Below are 26,628 nucleotides of genomic sequence, written 5' to 3' on the forward strand. Positions count from 1 at the left end.
TTTGGTTTGCCCCCCCCCCCCCCCCCCCACACACACACACACACACTCACTGGTCATATTACTGTGTGCTTAATTTACTTCTCTCATCAGTTCTTCCAAACACCTTTGCAGGTTAAAAAAAGGTGATAGTGGATAAGGCATCTTCACTGTATCAATGTTTTGTGATATTTTTTGTGTAGAGGAACAGCATGACAGAGTTAGGACATTTTGAACTGTGCTTTGGAAAGAATATCTTTTGATATATGAAAGTATGAGTATTTTAAACTTTATAACAGAAATATAAATGTATGTTTACAATGATCTGAGTTTATATATGGTTCATAGTGAAGAATGAAAGTAAAATGAGTAAAGTCAATCATTTTGAATTATGTAGCTACTTCAAAGTTAAGTGAAAAATCATTAACACCGCTGAAAAGGGTATACAGTATATAAATGCAAACAACCTTATACACATTAATAATTTAAATTAGAAGATGTAAACAAAGAAAAGGAAAAATGACAAATCAGTAATGGTAAAAAAAACATGATTTTCTCTTGATTACATTGTTAGAGTGACATTGATTATATTTACAATTGAAGATAATGCTAATTGTTAGAGTATATAAAACATGTTTTTCTTCTATTTCTCAGTGTTGGAGCTAGGAGATGACTCCATTTCAATGGTCTCCTTATTCTCGGAGTTCACCTTATTTTCAGGTACTGTCTCGGCGTCTTTATTGTGCTCGGTAGAATCATTCACGAGATAAAGATTCTCTTTCTTTGTTCCCTGATACCTAAAAGACATAGTTATTTTTGAAGACTGTGTTTAAAAATGAGGGGTTTGAACCCTATTTAAAAAAAAGAAAGACTGCAAGTAATTACGTACCTTTTTATAATTCTGTAGAAAACGTACAACCCAATTAGAATGAGAATGAAACAAAGGACACCCAGAGTGATGAAAAACTCCTTTTTGTAGTCCTTTTCAGCTTCTTGCAATTGGACTGTCAAAATAAATCGATAAATAACAAGTTTTTAATTTGAAAAAAAAAAACAGATTATCATCTAAAACTCCATATACTAGTACTTACTTTCAAAACACCCTTCTCCCTTTACGCCTGGTTTACAGCCCTGTTTACAGGCCCCAGTCACGTGATGGCAGTCACCTGATCCCTGGCAAAATGTACTGCATGCAATTTTACAGTTAGGTCCATGAAACCCAACTTCACAAACTGGAAGAAAATCATTCAAGTCTCGATTTGCGCAAACCACAAATATTTCTTGGAATGACTCAGTCACACATAACATTTGAATAAATCGTTAACAAAGATACGCTGCAAATTAATATTTCTTAGACATTTTCCATTACCTTGATCACATTTATCTCCATGATATCCTGATTCGCAGCCATTAACACAGGAACCTTTAGCGGACTGACAAGGTTCTCCGTCCACACATTTACCACATGTCTGGTTACAGCCTGTGCCGTACCACTTTTCACCGCACTCTACGAAAAAAGTCAACTATTTTCATATAAATGCCATCCTCATTTGTTGCTAAATTGATTAGTACTGCAATATAAAAAAATCCCCAACCCTAACTATTCAAAAATTTTGGCCAAGATTTAAGTTTGTTAAAATTTTGCAAAAGTTGCTCAAACTCCAAAGACAAGGTTAAAATATCAAATGTGATGACACCCTTGTCACAAGGAATACACATGTGAAATAGAAAGGGATAGGTCCTGCCAATCAAAGGTTATGGTTAAAGAATTTGCGGTCAAACAGACAGATGGTCACAGCAAAAACTCTATGCCACCGAATCTTCGATAAAGAGAACATAATATACTGTACCTAGATGACAATATTCACCCTTCCACCCTGGCTGACATCCAGTGTCACATTGACCGTTTGTTCTGTTACAACCATTACACGTACTGTTACATGTCTCCAGGCAGTTACGTCCAAATGTCCCATTTTTGCAGGCTGTAAGAAATAAAATTTTGTTTAAAAATTCTCTAGATACTGGAATATATGGTTATGCTTAAAAAGACAAACAGTACCAGAAATCTTTACTTTTGTCGCACAACATTCCTTCAAATCCCTCATCACACCCATTTATGCAATATCCATTTACTTGGTTACACTGTTCTGAACGAAAACAGTTTCCACAAATCATGCTGCAATTATTTCCGTAGAATCCGACGTCACATTCTTGTAAAATAATTAAAAATAACATTAGACAGAATATACTGTAAAAATTAAACACGTCGTTTCCATATCCTGCCTGCTTCTGGAAAACAGTTTAAAGAATGAATGATAAAATATATTTTGGCTGATATAAAAAACAATCTTGGACACAGTTTGAATAAATAAAACCTCCGCCGAACACCATTTATATATATATTTTTTTTTATAAAAAAACATCAAAATTCTCAATATTTTTACTATTTTAGAATATACATATTAAAAATGCTTGCTTTTTATACGTTAAAATTACTTTCAAAGGGAAATGTTGCATGCTCTTCAGAAAATCGCAATTTTATGAAAAATATTATTACCTTCAACTATGTTTAATTAAATACTAAATACAGTATGGATTTTCTTAACATATTTTCGGCAAAATTTAGATATTTCAATCGGATTTCGGCACCACACTTAGCGAATTCATATGCGACAGTTCAGTGATCTTTTAACGAAGTTATCAACGAATAAATTTAGGATAATTTAGAAAATCCTGGAAAAATTGAATTTGTTCTCGTATAGTTAAAAGATGGAGTTACGCGTATAAATTCATGAAAATATCTGAATAATTAACGAATTACGTGTTAATGTATGGTGTAATAATTTTAAAAATTGTAAAAGAAACATCTTTACCTTCTTGGCAGAATTCTCCTTTCCATCCAGGATAACACCTATTTCCACACACACCATTTGTCCTGTTACATCCTTTACACGTATCGTTACACTTGTGAACACAATCTTCTCCAAAGTATCCATTCGGGCATGCTTAGAATTAATTAAACATATATTTTTGTCGTGTGAATTTTAAATATAAAAAAGCAAAGTTTGTCACTGTTTGAAAATCTTTTCTAATTTCTTTAAATAACAAAATACTTTAATTTATTTAAAAATAGTTTTATTGCATAGCATGGAATGAACAAAGATGTCTAGTTTTTGCAGAAGCATAGAAAATATTTTTTCCTATAAAGTTTGATCGTATTTGTAAAGAAGAGCTTTTAACTGTTTAAAACAGCATGGAATGGAATGGTATACAGTATGTATAGTGTATTCATAGATCGATTTTTCTTTTTTGTATCAAGAATTTGATAAAACATTTTTTCAATAGCTTGATTATTTATAATTTAAAAAATAATGGCATAATTAAAAATAACCTTGATTTGAACATGTTACGAAAGATGATTCAGAGGAAAAACCTATAGAGAGAACAATGAAGGTAATTAAGTTTCCTTCCAGGGTTTTACCTTCCTGACAAAATTCTCCTTTCCATCCGGGATTACACCCATTCTCACAAATCCCATTTGTCCTGTTACACCCTTTACATGTATCGTTACACTTGTGAACACAATTATCTCCAAAGTATCCATCTATGCATGCTAAACATGGAAGAAAACATTTTGTTTTGCATATATTTTGTGCTTGCAGTTGCACCGCTTTCATATAAATCGTTTGCAAAATTTATTTTATTACATTGCATCGTATTGATCGTCATTATTATTTCATATTTTTTATGTTTAGCTCACGCGCATATCCCTATATCATATAAATTGTCGAATACTTTTATTGCAGAACTCCCCCTCATATCCATCAGAACATCCATTCAAACACGTCCCATTCACTGGGTGACATGTCTCTGATTCTGCGCAATGTCCACAAGCCTTACTACATTGATCTCCAAAAAATCGATCATCACACTCTGGTAATTTATAAAAGTACATTTAAAAAAAAGTAAGATATGGAAAATATGTTAAAATTTGTTGTATATTTATATATACCATATGTTTCTGTCAGAAACTTGTTTACATCCCGTTCGAGATTTTTCAATCAAACAGAGCATACTCTGAGGTTCTTTTCACGTTTGCAAATAACAATTCTTGTTTTTTTTCACTAAACATTTGGTATCTCCCGAGATCGTTTATAAGTTTATCATAATGTTAGACATGAGAATAGAGTATTGTTATGTAGGGGGCATGTGTCTTATGATAATAGTATACATCTCCAAGTTCTTCAAATACTGCGTGTTTGTAAAGAAAAAAATGTCGTCGATCTCTTTTTGTTGTCACAAAAATTTCAAAACTTTTGTCTCATGCAAGGAATATTTTTTTTCTCAAAGAATGATACGTCAATAAAAGTACGATTTAAAATAGGACATACATGAAAATAAAAGTCTTTGTCATGTACAGTATTAGTAAAAATCATTTCAAGTAATGTTTCATGTAAATTTCATACACAGTGTAGATTATGCAATTTGTGTCTCCTCTGACTGTGACCTGTGGTGATATACCTTCCCCTACTTTTGGTAATTCATGACAAAGAAGTAAATGTAAACATACTGAGACCAGCAATGACACAGCGTACCTAGATGACAATATTCACCCTTCCACCCTGGCTGACATCCAGTGTCACATTGACCGTTTGTTCTGTTACAGCCATTACACGTACTGTTACACGTCTCCCGACAGTTATGTCCAAATGTTCCAAAATCACAGACTGTAGGACATAAACTAATGTAAGATAATGTCACTCTCACAATTTACTGTGAGTAGTTTGGTGCAAATGTTCGTTATAAACTTTCTTAGATATAAATTAATTTTTCACCTTTATTGCACAATAACCCTTCAAAACCCTTATCACAACCATTAATGCACGTCCCGTTCATTGGTTGACATTGTTCTAAACGAATACAGCTTCCACAAGGCATGCTACAATTTATTCCATAATATCCCCCATCACATTCTGAAAAAATGTAAACAAATAAGCTTCAATATTCTATTCAAATCCTGCTTGCTAAATCCCTCCGTAGTTTTCTTTTAGTTATGTTGCAGACACATTGTAATTAAACATTGAGTTTTTTTTATGATTTTGTTAAATTTGATGGAAAATGTGATAAATGCTTTGGAAGCCAATTATTTCTCATTTAAAAATTTTTTTTTCATATTTTGCAAGTGACTGGGAAAAAAAACCAAATGTTTTTTTTTTCTAAAACGCTGTTTGAAAACTATTTCACATGTCACAGCTGTATGTTAATCAATAAAAACAAAGTTGAACAAGGAGTGCTTGAAGGAAATCACGACATCAACACTCCCAAATGAATAGTTAATTTAGAATAAAGTTGCAATGCTATACCTTCGTGACAAAATTCTCCTTTCCATCCTGTATGACATCCATTTTCACACACACCGTTTGTTCTGTTACATCCCTTACATGTTTCATTACAAGTGTGATTACAATTTTCTCCAAAGTATCCATCTGCGCATGCTTAATGATAAGTATAAAACAGGTACATATTATCTTCCCATTGTATCACATTTTCTTACTTTTGCTAAAATTGCAAAATTCTTGACAGTGAAATTTGTACATATCTATATTTTCATATACTGTAGATTCCTTATTTTTCGCGAGTACTTTTTATCGCGAATGGGCTCTTCAACTTCAAAGCGCGAGGAGAATAATTCGCAAACGGACGTTTGATCTAGAACTTTTACATAGACTTCACAACCATAAAAAAGCGAGTATTTTTATTTCGCGATTGGTGCGTCTCGCGAAATTACGCGATAATTATTTGCACGCGTATATTTAATAGGAATCTACAATACATGTATTTTTAATACTTTTATTGCAAAAGACCCCTTCATATCCGCCAGAGCATCCACCAGAACACGTTCCATTTACTGGGTTACATTCTTTGGATGATTTGCAGTGTCCACAAGATAGATTACAAAACTCTCCAAAAAATCCATCATCACATTCTGAAAATTTTATGAAAAACCATTGCTTTTCGCAACAACTTATAAACATTATATGTCATAGACCCATTTGTGTTTATTATAAATTTTTATATGCAAGCACTGACACAGCGTACCTTGATGACAATATTCACCCTTCCACCCCGGCTGACATCCAGTGTCACATTGACCGTTTGTTCTGTTACAACCATTACACGTACTGTTACATGTCTCCTGACAGTTACGTCCAAAATATCCTACTTCACAGGCTGCAAGAAATTAAATCTCGTAACAAAATACCACTTTCACATTTCTAATTGACGCAATAATTGAAGATGAATAATCGAAAATTTCCTGAAATATGAGATTCGTATTGAGGTTTGTCTTACATTTGTTGCAAAAATTCCCTTCATACCCCTCAGCACAACCGTTCATGCATGTTCCATTACTTGGCTGACATTGTTCTGAGTTTAAACAGTTTCCACAAATCATGCTGCAATTATTTCCATACAAGCCACCATCGCATTCTGAAGTTCGAAAAAAAAATTATGAGAACTTGAATTTCTCATTTTGATTTCTTTTACGGGTTTTACATCCCTTAAAATTTCGATTTAAACGCATCTGATTTCTAAAGTGACATAATTTACCTTGGTGACAGTATTCACCCTTCCACCCTGGCTGACACCCAGTGTCACATTTACCATTTCTTCTATTACACCCATAACAAGTACTGTTACAAGTTTCCATACAGTTACGTCCAAATGTCCTGTTTTCACAGGCTGTTAGGTGAAGCAATAAAATGTTCTCATAAGTTAATGAGAAAATGCTTGAAACAAGAGGCCCATGGGCCACATCGCTCACCCGAGCATTGTGGCTAGGAAAAAGTAGTAATTGGTTTACTATTGAAAAGTTTGAATCCAAAAGTTTGGCCCCGCTCTACCCCCGGGGATCATGATTTGAACAAACTTGAATCTACACTACCTGAGGGTGCTTCCATATAAATATGAGCAATTATGGCTTTGCTATTCTTGAGAAGAAGATTTTTAAAGAATTTTCCTATATATTTCTATATAAAACTTTGGTTGGCCATTGTGGCCCCGCCCTACCCCCGGGGGTCATGATTTGAACAAACTTAATTCTACATTACCTGGGGATGCTTCCATATAAATATGAGCAATTATAACTCTGCTGTTCTTGAGAAGAAGATTTTAAAAGAATTTTCCTATATATTTCTATATAAAACTTTGGTCGGCCATTGTGGCCCCGCCCTACCCCCGGGGGTCATGATTTGAACAAACTTGAATCTACACTAACTGAAGGATGCTTCCATATAAATATGAGAAATTATGACTTTGCTGTTCTTGAGAAGAAGATTTTTAAAGAATTTTCCTATATATTTCTATGTAAACTTTGGTCGGCCATTGTGGCCCCGCCCTACCCCCGGGGGTCATGATTTGAACAAACTTGAATCTACACTACTTGGGGATGCTTCCATATAAATATGAGCAATTATGGCTTTGCTGTTCTTGAGAAGAAAATTTTAAAAGAATTTTCCTATATATTTCTATGTAAAACTTTGGTCGGCCATTGTGGTCCCGCCCCACCCCCGGGGGTCATGATTTGAACAAACTTGAATCTACATTACCTGGGAATGCTTCCATATAAATATGAGCAATAATGGCTTTGTTATTCTTTATAAGAAAATTTTTAAAAGAATTTTCCTATATATTTCTATATAAAACTTTGGTCGGCCATTGTGGCCCCGCCCTACCCCCGGGGGTCATGATTTGAACAAACTTGAATCTACACTAACTGAGGATGCTTCCATATAAATATGAGAAATTATGACTTTGCTGTTCTTGAGAAGAAGATTTTTAAAGAATTTTCCTATATATTTCTATGTAAACTTTGGTCGGCCATTGTGGCCCCGCCCTACCCCCGGGAGTCATGATTTGAACAAACTTGAATCTACACTACCTGGGGATGCTTCCACATAAATATGAGCAATTCTGGCTTTGCTGTTCTTAAGAAGAAGATTTTTAAAGAATTTTCCTATGTATTTCTATATAAAACTTTGGTCGGCCATTTTGGCCCCGCCCCACCCCCGGGGGTCATGATTTGAACAAACTTGAATCTACACTAACTGAGGATGCTTCCATATAAATATGAGAAATTATGACTTTGCTGTTCTTGAGAAGAAGATTTTTAAAGAATTTTCCTATATATTTCTATGTAAACTTTGGTCGGCCATTGTGGCCCCGCCCTACCCCCGGGAGTCATGATTTGAACAAACTTGAATCTACACTACCTGGGGATGCTTCCACATAAATATAGAGCAATTCTGGCTTTGCTGTTCTTAAGAAGAAGATTTTTAAAGAATTTTCCTATATATTTCTATATAAAACTTTGGTCGGCCATTGTGGCCCCGCCCTACCCCCGGGGGACATGATTTGAACAGAATTTAGACTACCTGAGGATGTTTCCCCATAAGTTTCAATTTTCCTGGCACAGTGGTTCTTAAGAAGAAGATTTTTAAAACATACCACCAAATTTTCACTAATTCTCAATTATCTCCCCTTGAATAAGGGCATGGCCCTTCATTTAAAGAAACTTAAATCCCATTCACCCAAGGATGCTTTGTGGCAAATTTGGTCGAAATTGGCCCAGCAGTTCTTGAGAAGACGTCGAAAATGTGAAAAGTTTACGGACAGACAGACAGACGGACAGACAGACGGACAGACGGACGCCGGACAAAATGTGATCAGAAAAGCTCACTTGAGCCTTCGGCTCAGGTGAGCTAAAAAGCTTACAATGTACTAAGATTTTAAAAGAAAAATATTCAACATATTTGGTCATCTTACTTTCATTGCAAAAATTTCCTTTATATCCCTCATCACAGCCTTTTAAACAAGTCCCGTTATCTGGCTGACATTGTTCTGATCTTAAACATTTACCACAAAGCTGACTGCAATTAATTCCATGAAATCCACTGTCGCATTCTGTAAGATATTAACAATATTAAGTGTTATAATTATACATATTAGATTTTCTCATGTTTTTCCTTTTAGAAATTTAATTTTTGAATGTTTAATTTATTCATAATCCATGCAAAGTAAAACAAACATAAACCTAATTTTTCTCTATTGATTCTTTATTTCTGTTAAAGTCTTTTAAGCTTTGAAGAAATAAACATTAACAAAATAATTAAATTAATTGTTAGTTACAAAATTCATTTACCATTTACACAAATTTTAAAGAAAATATCTATTCAAGAAAAAATATGAAAATGGAAACAGGGAAAAATATCATAAATGGGTTCAAAGATTTATACCTTTCTGACAGAATTCTCCTTTCCAACCAGAATAACATCCATTCTCACAAATCCCATTTGTCCTGTTACACCCATTACATGTATCGTTACACTTGTGAACACAATTTTCTCCAAAGTATCCCTCTGTGCATGCTAAGAAATTAATGAATGGGTCTTTAACAGACATTGTATACTGGTATTTATTAGTTTTTTAACAATTCAAACATATTTGCCAAGTGACTATAATATATAATTGATATAAAAGAATGTGTGTGCATTCTATTTTCTAATATACTTTTGTTGCAGAACAGTCCCTCATATCCCCCATAACATCCATTCAAACAAGTCCCATTCACTGGATGACATTCGTCTTTTGTTTTGCAATGTCCACAAGTCATATTACATTGATCACCAAAGAATCCATCGTCACACTCTGGAATAAATTAAATGCTTGCTTAGTTTATTTTGTGACAAATTTATTATATTTCTTCCTTTCTCAAAACATATATCATAATGTCTTATGACAGGTGTACCCGTCGACAGGGGATGCTAACTCCTCGTAAGCATCTAATCCCACTGCTGATAGTTTTAGGCCGTGCATTATGATCACATGTTTACAGTAATGTATTTTATAGATTATTTGAGATCAAAAAAAGTTATCTTCACCTTTTTCATTATTAATCATTATCATGATGTAGAAGTTTTTAATAATTTTTTTTATTTATATGCAAAAGAAACTGACATCGTTACCTCCAATTTTGCTAAATGCGATCAACTTTTTAAAGATGATTTTCAATGTGTTATTTTATTTAATATTTGCAGTATACTAATACTTCTGTGTTTTTCATTTTAGTCAAAGTTAGAATGACTGTCAAATGATATGGTTTTCATCTGATTGATTAAGAGTGTAAAGAGTTCCTTGTAAAGTGTAAAGAAAAAAAGATACAAAGGCACATGTAAGATTTACAACTTCACTTTCTTAAAAAAAAATGCAAAATAAAAAAAAGAGTATTTGACGTTAACCTTCATGACAGAATTTTCCTTTCCATCCAGGATGACACCCATTCTCACAAATACCGTTTGTTCTGTTACATCCTTTACATGTATCGTTACACTTGTGAACACAATTTTCACCAAAGAATCCATCGGAGCATGCTAAATGATAAATTAAAAAAATCTTTTCTCTTTTTTTTTGAGGATTTAACACAAATACATGATTTTTTAAAAATTAAATAACCTATGTTACAGCATAAACATGTAAATATTGTAAGCTACCCCAGGGGTGGCTAGTATTTCTGAATCCTCAGCATCTATATATAGGCCATAGTTTATCTTCTAAATAAAGCATCTTTTGTCAGGATGTACCAGTAATTAAATTTGTTCTAATATGTTAAACAACCAGGCACCACTCTGTGTAGATTCTTTGTTGAATGATACTCAAGATGGTTGATCAGTCATACTCAGCATTTATTGTATGTGCAGCATCTCATAATCATAACAATACAATATGTAAACATCAATATAAAACAGCTGATTCTTCAGAAACACAAGTTTAGGTCGTCCAGTGTGGTAGGAGATTTCTAACTAGGCTAAATATACGTAAATAACATTATAAGTATCTCACCGTTTTGGTTTTCTTTCTTTTAACTTTCAAATATAGCCGCCATACAACTAGCTGAAATCTGTCGTAACGTAGTACGCGCTTGCTTATATAACCTCCTATTCCCTGTCACATGACTCGAATTATCCAATAAAATTATGCCGTACGAACTATTAACCAATCAAAAGCTTGTACGGGAGGCTGAGTTCCCACACAAGTTCCCACACAGAACTACTTCTGCCACACAAGCTACCGTACAACATCGTAACTAGTTAAACTATGTAAAATTGACAAGTGGAAATATAACACATAAAATAAGCTTGACTAGACGAATTAATAAATTCCTTCAATGTTTATAAAACATCCCTAGACTGTACAATATATGCAGAACAATGTAGCGTAGGAATATCGTAACTACCGACACTAGCGTACACAAATGTAGTCCCGATAAAGCTGACTGATTATAAAGTGAATGCTAACAATAGATAACAACTTGTAGCTTCAAATCACAAAACAACTCAAACTAAAAAGTAGAATACGATCCCATATTCATAACTTCAATAGAACAATGCATTACTAGTAAATACATATAGGTCACCAAACCGGAAATGACGATCCGAGTAAAGTATGATGGCTTCCAAAACATGAAAAGTAAAATCCACCCTCTATTCCCCGATATTATAACTCCTACGATATTACATGAAGCGACAACAGGTAAATTATGACGATAATAGCTATTACTAAAATCGTATCTAGATAAACTGACATATTATTTCCAATAAAATCATAAACGAACAACTTTCCTGGCAGGCACATGTTGAACATAGATTTAACAAGAATGAGAACTGGACGACCGCATAATATTACGTTTACAAATCAAGTGATATATTACACTCCCCACAACTTAATAACAAAATTCTCCTGAATTTAACATGTACAGAATATAGCTCTTTACAGTCTTTAACACTTTCACAATCTAATAGGAATGTCCGTAGAGTCAATGGTGGAGAGGAAGTCATCAGTGGAACGGTCTCTGAGGGCACATGATCTCTCCAGCATCCTTATCCAGGTGGGATCTCCATTGTCTTCACTTACAATGGTCTTGAGCTGTTCGTAGATGTAATACCGAGCCTTGCGAACAATGTGCGCTTCCTTCTTCCCCTGTTTCTCTACTGTGCCTGGAAGTGCCAAGAAGTTGAACTTGTCTAGAAGATCTATTCGTTCGATGGTGGAACTTTTTGTCGGGTCCATCCTCTGTTGTAGCATCATTGATGCGTATTCCCACGATAAGAGTTTCCTGTCTGCGGACATGGCCTGCCAATCTGTAGGGGGCCATGTGATGCTAACATCCTTGTATTTAAGCGTTATTTGTGTGGAACTCCAATCCCTTCTGGCAGGGGGGAATAGTGGGAGGCATCCTCGCTTTAATAGGTTGAGGGCCCTCTCCGACATACTAGCTATGGGTTTTTCATTAGGTTCTTTCTGTGAGGCCAGCTCAAACAAAACTTCCTCTGTGGGTGGTGCAGGGAGAGCAGGGGTGGGGCTCAGCCTTATCTTCTTAGTTGGAGGACTGGCAGGATTGGCCTCTGTCTCTTGGGAGGAGTAAATCTGGTCCAGATGAGTACGTTCAACTCCAACAAACTTAATCAACCTATTCTGAATGGTTGGTGAGGTTACCGGTCTCATTTTCTGTAGATTGGACTGAGGAGCTTCAACCCTCTTCTGGACAGACATTTTCCTCGACAGGCTGGCAATACCCTTGGCATCTGATAAAATTGCTTCCTTCAAGATGATCTTGTACACTTGTCTGCCCTGGCCCACAAACACACATATGTTCCCCAAGACGAGGGAGACATACAAAATCTCGAGCTCTTCTACCTCTGGGGCGGTGGGGGTGTAGCATACTGTATTCAGCTCCTCCTCATAGTCGGGCTGGAAGAGTGATTCTGGGGTTGGCGCCCGTGCTTTGCCGTTCTTCTTGAGCTGGTCCCAGCCTCTCTGCCAGTCGTCCTTCTTTCATGACATTCTCCTTGCTGTTGACAACCACTCCAAAACTAGCACTCTTGCGTGGGTGGCAGACGTACTTCCCCAATCCGTCCCATTCACCAGGCGACTGTACCCTTCTGGATCGAGGCTAAACCACACTCCGTTGTTCTCCGAAATCAAATCTGACGGATATTTAGCAAGTTGAGTAGGGTGGGTGGTTTTAATATGGCTCCTGAGGTCGGTCATTCTCTTGTAAGTCCTTTCATCAAGGCACCAGGGGCAAATAACTCGCATGGTTCCGTGTGCTGGCATCATGTGATTCTTCAAATCTCTGCTGGAGGGAAACTTCAGGTGGCACACCCAACATTCCATATCCATAGTCTAAAATTAAATCAATTGGTTGTTAAAGGCGTTTATGGGTCATCTTATATCGTCTTAGCTTCTAAGAGAATTTCTTCGTTGTTTAAACTAAATACGAAATCATAACATCTGTCATCTCATACTTCTACTTCTAAAGTTAGCTACTTCATGTACTAACATCTACATCTAAATCTCTAAGAGACTGGTTAGAACAAGACATCAAACATCTATTAGATTCAGTGCGTGATGTGTACCAGGTAGTAGGTCCACGTCTATAATACTGTCTTATAAACGACTTGTTAACCATCTCTATCAACATCTTTGGGAGAAGAGTTCTGGGTGATCAGGCCAGCTCTATCCCAACCTCAGTGGTGCACCAATCTCACATCTATCGTCTACATAAACATCTAAGTATGACTTCTTAAACTAACATGAAACATAAGAATACAAAACAACATCTGAAGAAACTTCTATGGTTTATTCAAAATTTTCTTAAACCAGTTGGGGAGGGTTTTCCCTTTGTAAGACATCAATGTATCAACATGATAAATTTTTGCGGGTTTTCGGAATGTCCTTTGCACGAGGTAGTTCAAATCATCTATTCGCTTAGTGATGAGATAAGGACCTTTCCATTTAGAAGTTAGTTTTGGACACACTCCAACTTTCCTGGTATCGTCATACAGCCAGACAGGTTGACCTCTTTCAAACAATTGTTTCTTTGCTTTGAGATCATAGTGACGTTTATTGTATTCTGTGCTCTTTTTCAGGTGTTTCCTGGCCAGGGCATGAACATCTGTCAAAATTCTTTGCAGCTCATCAATATACTCATTTGGTTCTATGCCATCATCTTTCTGATTTGGAGGTTTGCCAACAACTGCTTCTAGGGGTAGAGTAACATTTCTGCCTAACATCATGAGATTTGGTGTTGTATTGATACTTGAATGTATGGAAGCTCGGTATGCCATCATGACTTGTGGGAGATACTTATCCCATGTTCTCTGGTTGTGCTCACAGTACATAGTCAACATAGTAGCTAGGGTGCGATTAAAGCGTTCGACACTGCCATTAGCTTGAGGATGCATACTACTTGTCCTAGTTTTGTCAATATGGAGGAGTTCACACATCTCTTTAAAGGCTTTTGACTCGAAGTTTCTTCCCTGATCTGAGTGGACTTGTAAAGGTGTACCAAAACGACAGACTACTTCATTGACAAATGTTGTTATGACAGTCTCAGCTTCTTGATCCGGGATAGCTATAGCCTCGGTCCATTTCGTGAAGCAATCAATCATAACCAGTATGTATCTATTACCTTTTGTAGACTCAGGAAGGGGTCCCAGAATGTCTAGAGCTATTCTTTCCATTGGCTCTCCAACTGTGTACTGCCCTAGTGGTGCTCTGTTCTGCTTTTGACTGGATTTACGAGCAGCACAGGAATCACATCTTTTACAATATCTAGCAATTTCTTTTGACATTGATGGCCAATAAAATGAATTTTTGATACGTGATGTGGTCTTCTCAGCACCAAGGTGACCTCCTGTGGGGACATCATGAAAGTAATGAATAACCTCTGACCTCTTCTGTTTTGGTACAACCAATTGTAATATGACCTTGTTTGTATCCCCCTCTTGGAACTCTCTGTATAACAGACCATTGATGACTTTCAGTCTATCCCATTGTCTCCATAAGGTTTTGAATGCTTCAGAATTGTGTGATATGACATCCCATTTTGGTCTATCAGAATCATCTGTCAAGGCTAGCAAAAGCATACCCATGGATTGGTCTTCCAGTTGCATCTGTCGAATTTCATCCACTTCCCATCCCTCTAGTATTACTTGGTTCCTGAATTGGCATTGAGCTGTTTCTTTACTTCTAGTTGTCACTCTGACTGTTTGCAGGGATTCCTGGTCTTCATTTTCATGAGATTTTTCAGTATCACTATCATCACTGTCATCTTTGTTTTGTTGTTGCCTTAGACAGGGTTTGCAAGGATTTCTCGACAAAGCGTCTGCATTTTGATGACTACGCCCTGGGCGGTGAGTAACAGTAAGGTCATAAGTCTCGATCTCTTGAAGCCATCGTACTGTTTGACCGGTGGGGTTTTTCAAGCTTCTGACCCAGCTGACAGCGGCATTATCAGTGCGAAGTATAAGCTTCTGGCCATAAAGGTAGGGATGCAACTTCCGAAGGGCAGTGACAACAGCTAGCAACTCTTTACGTGTGACACAATAGGAATGCTCATGGCGATTCATTGTTTTACTCATATAGGCGATAACTCTTTCCTTGCCCTCTTGATTTTGTGACAAAACTGCGCCAACAGCTTTATCGCTGGCATCTGTATCTAGAGTAAATGGTAGTCCTGGTAATGGAAATCCAAGTATTGGTGAAGTTGTAAGAGCTGTTTTGAGGGTGTCAAATGCATTCTGACATTCAGGGGTCCATATGAACTTCGTCTTTTTCTTGTACAAATCATGGAGGGGCTTTGCTATCTCTGCAAAATTCTTCACAAATCTTCTGTAGTAAGAACAAAGTCCAAGGAATGATCGAATTTGTCTTTCATTCTTGGGGATTGGCCAGTTTTTGACAGCAGATGTTTTCTCTGTATCTGTCTGGATACCTTGTGAAGAAACTACATGGCCTAGGAATTTGACCTGATTTTGGAAGAATATACATTTTGATGGCTTGAGCTTCAGATTTGCTTCTTGGAGTCTTGTGAAAATATTGGCTAAGCGCTGAAGGCCTTCGTCAAAAGTTGAACTGTGGGAAATTATGTCATCCATATAGACTAAGCATTCAGTCCACTGTAGACCCTTTAGTACATTCTCCATCAGTCGCTCAAATGTAGACGGAGCATTAACCAGACCAAACGGCATGACTCGAAATTGGAAAAGTCCTAATGTTGTAACAAAGGCAGTCTTCTCTTTGTCCTTTTCAGCATCTCGATTTGCCAGAAGCCTGAATTTAGGTCCATTGTTGAAAACCATTTGGCACCAGAAAGTGAATCAAGGCACTCGTCAATACGAGGCAACGGATAGGCGTCTTTCACAGTTTTCGCATTCAACTGTCTGTAGTCGACACATGCTCTAGTGGCTCCATTCGGTTTAGCTACTAAAACTAGATTTGATGCCCAGGCACTGGTGGATGGTTCAATTACACCTTTTTGTATCATGTTCTGTACTTCACTTCTTTCAATATCTCTTTTTGCTATAGGCTGTCTTCTTAGGGGCTGTCTCACAGGCTTTTCATTTTCTGTATCTATCCTGTGTTTTATTATACCAGTGCAGCCAAGATCATCTGGTGTCTTGGAAAATACATCTTTGTGCTGTAGGAGTAGTTTGAAGAAGGCATCTTTCTGTTCTCGGTCTAGATTTATCGAACTTCTTTCAAACATGTCCAGGAGATGTTCTGGTAAATCTTTTTCAGGAGTTGTATTTTCTTTGGTTCCCTGAAGAACTAAGACTCTCTGTGGTAATATACCATGGTCCACTAAATATGTGTTCCTGCATTTACCAATTGTAGTTCTTGCTTGTAGTTTTACAGGTACTTCTCCAAAGTTTACAATGTTTACATGTATCTGATCAGACTGGGTATCTATCAAACCATCCAAAACTTGTATGTCATCGCTGAAGGTGTTAAGTTGCTCTAGGAACCCTATGTCTGTGAGGTCATCATTCTCGGTCAGAGCTACTGGAACCCAGATGCCACAATTTGCAGGTATGGAAACTGTTCTCTTGACCTCTACATTTGTACCCGTTTGATCATTGGCAATCCAGCATTGAACAGTTGTCATCTCAGTTTGTAATGTTTTTGTTTTGTAGTCGCTGTGACGACAATACTGCAAGAGGAAGTCTTGTCCGAGTATAGCAGGAAGATCCATGTCAACCACCACCAAGTCAATTGCATGTGGAACATCTTCTAGATAAATGTAAAACTTTCCTATACCATGGACGGACAATGCGTGACCATTCAAATCTTGCACACATATATTTGAGGGTTGAAGGACAGGACAGGACTCCTCTGGGATCTTCAGAAATTCAACATGTGACAAAAGTGATGCAGTAGAACCACTGTCTAATAAAAAATTAACATCCAACACACCCAATGTTCCAGTAATATGGAAACCATTGTCTAAGATTTTTTTCTCTTTATTTAAAACCACCCCCCTTGAGTCATCAGGACTAGGTCTTGGCTTATCCACCAGTTGTCGACCTACAAGGCTGATGGTCTCCCATTTCCCTGTTGGTAGTTTTGTCGCCTTTGTACATCTTGATTTCTTCTCTGCCCAGGTCTTGGTTTGTCCAAATAAGGACAGTCTTTGATGAAATGTTTAGGGGAGTTGCAATGGAAACAGAGCTGAGGGGAAAGCTTCTTGTTAGCTCTTTCCAAACGGTCCAATCTGTTACTGATTTCTTGTATAATTGTAGATGAATCAGGGGCGTTGCATCTAGATGCAGCAGGGGATGTTAACTTATTGGACACCGGCACAGCTTGGGGAACATTGAATTCCTCATCAATTGTTTTCACAGCTCTAGCATGTTGTTTCTTTTTGTCGTAGTTTTCACCAAGGATGGCTTCATATCTGTCAATTATGTCTGCGGCTTCTGAAATACTCTGACAATCTTTATCAATACATCTGCACTTCATCTCGACACTTATCAGCTTGTAAAGGTGATTTAAGGCTAAAATTTCTTGAGCTTGCTCATCTAAATTGCAGTAAGCTTTCTGAACCATTTGTCGGATATCATCACCTAGAGCAGCAGCACTCTCGCCCTGTTGTCGTCTGCGTGATTCAAGCTTAGCTAACCATTTGTTCTGGTGTCTCGAATTTCCAAATCGCTGACTAAACTTGTTGGTAAGTACATCAAAGGATCTTCTTTCAAGCAAGGATAAGCTCATGTAAAATGTCCTGGCTTGGCCTCTTAAGCTTGCAGCAAGGAACAGAACCTTATCTCTCTCTGTCCATAGGCTTAGTTCTGCACAGTCATTGAAATGTGAGATGTACTCTTCCCAGCTTACAGTACCATCATAGGACTCAGGTTTCATCGTGTAATTTACAGGTTGGATAGGGCTTGAAAATATCTGAGGAGCAGGTCTTCCAGAAAAACCACTGTAGGCACTAGGTGGACCATGATTGTCTTCATTTCCTCTGGGAGACGATCTTTCTAAAAGTACCTCATTGCTCGACTTCTGATGTTCGTCATACGTGTCACCTTGACCGCCATCGTCAAACATTACCGACTGAGGCACACGTACTTCGACTTCATGATCGACCGACTCACCGGATTCTGACATCTTAATTTTCTTTATGTCGTCTTAAATAAGCAGTAATAATTCTAATGTTAAATCTATGTCATCTTATCTTCTAAGACTGTAATGTTGATGTTAAACTACCACACTGGACGGCTCATGGGCTCGTATCAGGACACTAAAATAATTTAGTATCCCACTTCTGACACCAGTTTGTAAGCTACCCCAGGGGTGGCTAGTATTTCTGAATCCTCAGCATCTATATATAGGCCATAGTTTATCTTCTAAATAAAGCATCTTTTGTCAGGATGTACCAGTAATTAAATTTGTTCTAATATGTTAAACAACCAGGCACCACTCTGTGTAGCTTCTTTGTTGAATGATACTCAAGATGGTTGATCAGTCATACTCAGCATTTATTGTATGTGCAGCATCTCATAATCATAACAATACAATATGTAAACATCAATATAAAACAGCTGATTCTTCAGAAACACAAGTTTAGGTCGTCCAGTGTGGTAGGAGATTTCTAACTAGGCTAAATATACGTAAATAACATTATAAGTATCTCACCGTTTTGGTTTTCTTTCTTTTAACTTTCAAATATAGCCGCCATACAACTAGCTGAAATCTGTCATAACGTAGTACGCGCTTGCTTATATAACCTCCTATTCCCTGTCACATGACTCGAATTATCCAATAAAATTATGCCGTACGAACTATTAACCAATCAAAAGCTTGTACGGGAGGCTGAGTTCCCACACAAGTTCCCACACAGAACTACTTCTGCCACACAAGCTACCGTACAACATCGTAACTAGTAAAACTATGTAAAATTGACAAGTGGAAATATAACACATAAAATAAGCTTGACTAGACGAATTAATAAATTCCTTCAATGTTTATAAAACATCCCTAGACTGTACAATATATGCAGAACAATGTAGCGTAGGAATATCGTAACTACCGACACTAGCGTACACAAATGTAGTCCCGATAAAGCTGACTGATTATAAAGTGAATGCTAACAATAAATAACAACTTGTAGCTTCAAATCACAAAACAACTCAAACTAAAAAGTAGAATACGATCCCATATTCATAACTTCAATAGAACAATGCATTACTAGTAAATACATATAGGTCACCAAACCGGAAATGACGATCCGAGTAAAGTATGATGGCTTCCAAAACATGAAAAGTAAAATCCACCCTCTATTCCCCGATATTATAACTCCTACGATATTACATGAAGCGACAACAGGTAAATTATGATGATAATAGCTATTACTAAAATCGTATCTAGATAAGCTGACATATTATTTCCAATAAAATCATAAACGAACAACTTTCCTGGCAGGCACATGTTGAACATAGATTTAACAAGAATGAGAACTGGACGACCGCATAATATTACGTTTACAAATCAAGTGATATATTACAATATTTCTCTCAATTCTCATTTTACTTTTATTGCAGATCATTCCCTCATATCCTGCAGTACACCCATTCAAACACGTCCCATTTATCGGGTGACACTTTTCTTCATTTTTACAAAATCCACAACTCAAAGAACAATTCTGGCCAAAAAATCCACCATCACATGCTGAAAAAACAGTGCGTTTTAAATAGTGTTATGAAAACCTGTTAAACTTCAAGATCTTTTGAAAATTCAGAAATACATTTTACTATGAATTAAGCTACTATAACAACGTTTATTTTCATCAACAACGTATAAACTAAGTAAATGCTGTAAAACACTTAAAATATTAATTTACTTTTTGACTCTCAAATGTGCATTTCACCTTTTTACAACTTTTTTTTCTCCTGAAGCCTCTTGTTCTTGCATTTACAGTTGTGAATGCTTGCAACGCTTTTTAAAATTACGTAGGTACTTAAGGACGTTCGATCCTGAGCATTTGAGCGGATTTTGGTCCTGTCCTTTATTTTAAAAAAAATCTGCATTATTTTTAAGTTCTAACATTAAATCTGGATTCTACAATGCAAATTGAACTATATTCGATAGAAAACTGCGATTATATTCCATTCAAAAAGAATTAAACTGGGAGCTTTATTTTGTGGCGGAAGGTTTTTTTTTTAGAAGAAAATGATCAATTTTTCCTTTTAAACTATAACAGTACTGTTAGCTATAGATTCCTATTTTTCCATGCTGGTTGCACACAAAGCTGTTTTTTTTTTGCAGTGAAATGTGTTATGCTGGTTCTGAAATATCTTTTAAATTATTTCTTATGAATTCTTTCAACGAAGTATGACAAATATAGTAAATATATTCTGAAAATCCGGGAAAAAATTGTGCAAATTTTAACATAAAATTGACACTTTTTCAGTAATATCTGAAAATTTACATCATATACCCCCACTTTTTATGTTCTTTTTCTAAATATTTAAGATAACTTTGACCTCTTTGCTTAGATTCGGAAAAAAGTTTAAGACTTTAAATAATTTTCTTGCTTATTAAATTTTCACTGCCAGAAAAATCAGATTTTGTTGGTGCAGAAAGGTCAGATAACTGATTATGCGAAGGAATTTGAACCTTTTTCTTAGTCACAATTTTAAAGTGTCTTTTTTAAAAAAGACTTAGAGTTCATTTGTTTCATGCTTTAATTGGATAAAAATATTGAAGGGAAAACGCCGAAGATGTAAATTTTAATTAAGGCACAAATTTCAGTGCCAAAAGGTCATATCAAATATACTGTAGCGCCAAAAGAAGTACACTGACCCCCATATTTTGATTTGATTTTTAATTAAGCTATGTGTATAGAAAGTAAAAGAATACTTGGCAAAAAAAGTTTAAGACTTTTTAAATATCAGGATCGAACGTCGTTAAAAATGTAACGGATCCCAAATGGATGTTTAATTTGAGCTTCGTTTTTCATTCATCGTGAGCAAACCTTTATTACTATATATATTTTTTGTAAACTATCAATGATTTCGATTTAGGCAAAGTATGACATATTTCAAAGATGTTCAGCCTGAAAGACAGATGTTTGTATATTTTATGTAACATGTTGTGAATTACTATACACATAAATTATAAATCATGCTTTTGCATGTCTTTAACTGTGTATGTATAAAACTATGTATAAAGAACAAGTAACAAATGTCCCGGTTCATCTGCAAAATACCTTGATGACAATATTCACCCTTCCACCCCGGCTGACATCCAGTGTCACATTGACCGTTTGTTCTATTACAACCATGACACGTAATGTTACATGTCTCCTGACAGTTATGTCCAAATGCTCCATCTTCACAGGCTGAAAGATATAAACCTTGGTATGACCAAATAGTACTCAAACATGTATTAGGGCATATGCACGTTATTGAAATCCATTTTTTTTTCATGCATATAGCAAGACGATGTGATAACCATGTATATCGTACTTTCATTGCAAAATATCCCCTTATATCCTTCATCACATCCATTCATGCATGTTCCATTAACTGGGTGACATTGTTCCAAGTTTAAACAGTTTCCACAAAGCATACTGCAATTATTTCCATACAAGCCACCTCCACATTCTGGAAAATATCAGTAAAGCGATCTTATGACAATTTAATTACCTCACGATTCTTGTCTTCTAGATTATTTTTGGGTTTTCAAAGAAAGAAAGCCAGAAAAACATCCCCTGTTTAATTCTATAAAACAGTTTTACCTTTTAGTAAAAAATATATCGATGGAATGAATTGTAATGAAGAAAGTTGAATATCAACACAAATCTATCATTATTATCATTATTTCCCCTTCTAATGTCTAATGTTAAACTCTTTCGCGAAAGAGAAGGGACATTAAATCCAATTCATCTGCCAGTTTGTCCTTCTATATACACCTCATCTTTTATATTTTAAGTTTACATTACCTTTTATAACCTTATGGCCACCTTTTACTCTAGAAAATATAGGGCTTTCGTTTTTTTTTTGTTTTGTTTTTTTTTTTTGTTTTACATTTGCATCAGTTATGACAAGACTTTCTACGTATATAATTGGCGTGGACGTTTGATGGAGTTTTCAGAAGCCTTAAATTTAGCCGTAAGTAGAATTATTCAAAGAATTTTTCGTATTGGCATGATGCACAGGTATGACACGCAACACATACAAAACATAGTTAGTTAAAATAGACCATAAATTATTGAATCCCAATCGCTTATACATCGAAAGGGACACAATTCTTTGAATTTGGTTGTGTTGTAAAGACGTATATAAACTCTTCAAGTATAATAATGTATCATTAAAGTTACTGTATTTAAAGAAGTTACCCTGCTCGCACCATCTGCCCTTGTAACCCGGCGCACACTTCGAACACTCTCCTGATTCTATATGACAATACTCCAGACATTTTACTGGACATGGCTGAGAACAGTCTGATCCATAGTGTGTAGGGTCGGAACAACCTTATAATATTGTGAAAATATTATTATTCATGGCACACATTTTGCTATCTTCAGAGGACAAAACATAAGATAAACGTTAATAACATTTCTTGGCTAAGTATCGATCTATCAGATGATAGAGAGACCCGAGACATTTTTTGGCCTCAGATATACTTTTAGATTGTAATATATATGAAAAGGAAGACGGAACTAGAACTCTGTGAAGATTAATTCTATTCATTTTTTCTATGTTTTTTTCTACTTCACGGAAAACCTACCATAAACCTCGACTTCACACAGCTCGGCGAAGGCATATTGGGAATAGTCAGCTGGATAACTAACAGCCGGAAGTCTCTCGTTATAATAGATGACGTATTGTCCGTGTACAGGACAGCTGATGTTAGCGACAGCTGGTATCGTAGCTCTGGTGTGGTCTGTGTCATGGAAACATAAAGCACCATCGCCTCTGTCTGTTGTATTCGAAATATACACATGGAATCCTAGAAATCTTGTTGTGTAACCATTTGATGGGCCTGAAAATTTTCGAATCGTAATCTTTATAAGTGTTAACATGTACATCTCCCAACGCATTTGATACTTAAGAAAATCGAGAACGATCAGTTTTTAAACCGAGGCAGTCTACTGACAGATAAATTGATGTTACATGGATTTCAATAACCTCGTTTAATGTCAGCATTTTATAAATTCTATCGTCGTTATAATGATTAAGTTAGCAAATATAACCTATAATTGAGTGGTATTTGGCTGACATATTTATATCGATTGTTGAGTCTATATTTTCATGTAAATATAACAACTGAATGGTCCGTCGTCCTGATCAATGGAAAGAGCTCACAGACGGTGTCATCGGTCAAAATCGTATGCCTACTCCTCCTAGTTACCTTATGCCTAGGTCACATTTCTCGGCCGGTAGCCGTAGACCGGTGATAATCGGTAGTAATCCATGGTGTTAACGATGCCCCAACATCGGTCCACATCGGCCAAGTAGTCCTAAAAGTATCAGTCACATTATCCAGCGATGTGCATACGATGGGCAACCAATGCGTTTTATGAGAAAAATGGCGTGGTTGCCGGTCGGACTTACAAAGGCCCAGCGATGCATTGCTAATCATAAAATGATGTTCCAGGATAATCGGCCGATGTATATTACATCGCTCATATATTGGTGAACATCGTTCGTACATCGGTCGACTACGGGCCAATGTTTGGTCGAACATCGACTGATGACCGGTCGTTATCTGTTGAACACCACTAAACTCCCCGATGACCTCAGATTCAACGGATATTGGACGATGCTCGGCCATACATCGGCCGATCCTTGAAAGATGTGTTAATGATGGGTTGCCGATAAGGAGCGATGTAAGGCATCGTTGGAGACATCGCTGAATTCTAACTACGAATTATTTCCTACCGATGACCCTACCGATTCGCAAAAAAAGAATCAGTCACCGTCCGATCACTAGTTGTGCCCGGCCGGCAACCACGCCATTTTCATCAAAAAACGCATCGATTTCTCATCGTTAACCCCATCGTTGGATAATGTGACTTATACTTTAATTACAACATCTGGAATTTTTATTCGCCAAATTTAAATGTCGAAGAGCCAGAAATAGTATTTATGGATTGAAAAAATACATATACTCTTATGATGAACTAAGTTGATAGTAATATTATTCATCAAAGTCTATTACCGCTTTTTCTCAATAAATTATTATATAATATGTATATATAAGAAAACATTTTAAATCTACAGTTACTAGTATTGTACCTACTCCAAGCGACGTTGTCAGTTCTGTAATAAATGACTATGTAGTCAATGCCTCGTACTCCCTCTAGGTTGACCCACCACGTGGCAGTTGTTTCCCCATTTCTCGTTACACTACACTGTCCTCCGCCATAGGAGAGATCGGTTTTCATTCCATCCACTGCTTTTACAGAACCACTGAATGAAGGGTCGTGACTTGTGCTTTGTCCTGTAGGTCTACGCAATGCTAAATTTTCTGAAAGAAGAGAAGAAGTACTGCGGTCATGGAAAGCAATTATATTTGATGTAGTCCGATCATCAGGTTTTGAAAAAGAGAAGTTATTTGGAAATTAAAAAATCTCTATAATTTCACATATTAAGGACATTATACGGAAGCTATGCAATATTTATTTCAACAAATTTACATAAAAAATGATTAAAAAAAAATGAACAATTGTATTCAGGTATTTGGAAAACTATTTCCAAGTTTTTTTTTTAGTTTTATTTACATGTACTTCACATTAAATATTGTACATGCAACAGGTATTTGTATTTTATATTCTAATAGCAAGACATCACACACACATTTTAATTTCACATCACGCTAATACATGTAACTTTTCCTATCTATGTCTAGATTGAAGGGAATTTTTGTACTTTTATGGGGATATTATTGTATCTTTTTTTCTGTTTCCTAGACTACACAACGAAATGAAAATATTTTGCATGGAAGAATTTTGATATCTTCAATCTGAGATTTAAAAAAGAATAGATATTAGTTCTAAGAGTTATCGTTTTGGCTGAGCAGCATGTATCCTTAAGATAAAAAAAACCTAAGTATAGAAATTTCCATTAATCTTTGCAAAAGGATTACCTTTCCCGATAACCTCATATTCAGTTAAATCAAATACACAACAAATAACTAAATATTTTCTCTCAAAATTCCAAATTTTTCTATCTTTTCTTTATTCAGAGTCAAATTTGTCCCATTTTTGCGACCTTGACTTTTCTTTTAAAAATTATGCTCTTTATTTTTCTTTATTCTCGATAAATAAATGAAAATTGATGTCTTAGTCCACAATGGTTGTGATTTAATTTTTCAAGAAAGATCGTCCCAGTAGACCTTTATGCAATTATGTTGACTACTGCAGTTAAATCCTAGATACGAGGGCTGTTCAATGGATAATATCCTTGGTGCTCAGAAAACTTAAAAAAAACTTTTCAATGATTTAGTCTAAATGATTTCACTTTAATATTCTCTTTTCATTAAATCACATGTCCGTAACATTTTTATCCAATATCTGATTGCTTTTAGAAGACATTTTTGAGTATGGCCCTTCGTATACTGTGATTATGGCAGATCCTATGATTTGTGGAACTTGTTTCTTCTTTCGGAAAGGTGTTTTATCAAGTTTGGAAAATGACAGAAGTCAGTTGGTGAAAGATCTGGTGAATATTGTTGGTGTGACAAAACATAAACTTTCTGTTTACCACCAAAACTCCTTTACTCAGGTGGATTCCTGATTCTGATTCCATCCTCTCATAAATCTTTCGATTTTTTTAAATTGCTTTCTAGACTTCTCTAGAAATTGAACTGCCTTCCCGAATAAGACTGTGGCTGACATATTTATATCGATTGTTGAGTCTATATATATCTATATAAATCAACAAGCCCTCTAATATTAAAAAAAGGCATATAAACTTGTTTTGTGCTTTTGCAATTCTTTGGTCTTCTAAGACCCAGGTTGTTTTTGTTGAGTGCATCTTCTTGTAAATTTATTTTAATGGTTTAAAGCAATGAATGCAAGTTTCATTATCTGTTTGAATTTCAGAAAAAAAACGTTGATAACTACAATTTTTGATTTTAAAAAAAAAAGTAATTGTTTAGATATCCTTACACGCTGTCGTTTGTCACTTATTTTTTTCAAAACATTGGGTGACCATTGAGTACTAAGCTTTTTATTGTCAAATGTTTTTGAAACAGTGTAAACTACCCCCAACGTTAAGCTATGTGTATTAAAGTCAATCCAACAGC

General features: G+C 35.9%; 1 protein-coding gene across 2 annotated transcripts in view; it reads right to left on the reverse strand.

The window, feature by feature from the left end:
* Positions 1-38: 38 nt before the first annotated feature.
* The window catches only part of LOC134232725 (multiple epidermal growth factor-like domains protein 11), a 32,321-nt gene continuing 5,731 nt past the window's right edge, over positions 39-26,628 (reverse strand). Inside the window, exons 2-27 of one of the 2 annotated variants that reach the window (XM_062714712.1) lie at positions 24,622-24,849; positions 23,107-23,361; positions 22,715-22,849; positions 21,843-21,980; positions 21,584-21,715; positions 19,906-20,043; positions 10,272-10,403; positions 9,544-9,681; positions 9,270-9,401; positions 8,800-8,937; positions 6,586-6,717; positions 6,328-6,465; positions 6,076-6,207; positions 5,825-5,962; positions 5,340-5,471; positions 4,812-4,949; positions 4,572-4,703; positions 3,772-3,909; positions 3,458-3,589; positions 2,850-2,981; positions 2,049-2,186; positions 1,827-1,958; positions 1,346-1,483; positions 1,068-1,208; positions 866-980; positions 39-773 (exon numbers count right to left, since the gene is read on the reverse strand). In XM_062714712.1, the coding sequence (XP_062570696.1) occupies positions 620-773; positions 866-980; positions 1,068-1,208; positions 1,346-1,483; positions 1,827-1,958; positions 2,049-2,186; positions 2,850-2,981; positions 3,458-3,589; positions 3,772-3,909; positions 4,572-4,703; positions 4,812-4,949; positions 5,340-5,471; positions 5,825-5,962; positions 6,076-6,207; positions 6,328-6,465; positions 6,586-6,717; positions 8,800-8,937; positions 9,270-9,401; positions 9,544-9,681; positions 10,272-10,403; positions 19,906-20,043; positions 21,584-21,715; positions 21,843-21,980; positions 22,715-22,849; positions 23,107-23,361; positions 24,622-24,849 (3,728 nt within the window). In that variant the 3' untranslated portion in view covers positions 39-619. The remainder of the gene's footprint in view (positions 774-865; positions 981-1,067; positions 1,209-1,345; positions 1,484-1,826; positions 1,959-2,048; positions 2,187-2,849; positions 2,982-3,457; positions 3,590-3,771; positions 3,910-4,571; positions 4,704-4,811; positions 4,950-5,339; positions 5,472-5,824; positions 5,963-6,075; positions 6,208-6,327; positions 6,466-6,585; positions 6,718-8,799; positions 8,938-9,269; positions 9,402-9,543; positions 9,682-10,271; positions 10,404-19,905; positions 20,044-21,583; positions 21,716-21,842; positions 21,981-22,714; positions 22,850-23,106; positions 23,362-24,621; positions 24,850-26,628) is intronic. The other variant, XM_062714713.1, reaches the window with a different exon arrangement.

The sequence above is a fragment of the Saccostrea cucullata genome, unplaced genomic scaffold (assembly GCF_032062105.1).
Source record: "Saccostrea cucullata isolate Sc308-1 unplaced genomic scaffold, CSIRO_AGI_Scuc_v1 ctg366, whole genome shotgun sequence".
NCBI classification, from domain to species: Eukaryota; Metazoa; Mollusca; class Bivalvia; order Ostreida; family Ostreidae; genus Saccostrea; species Saccostrea cuccullata.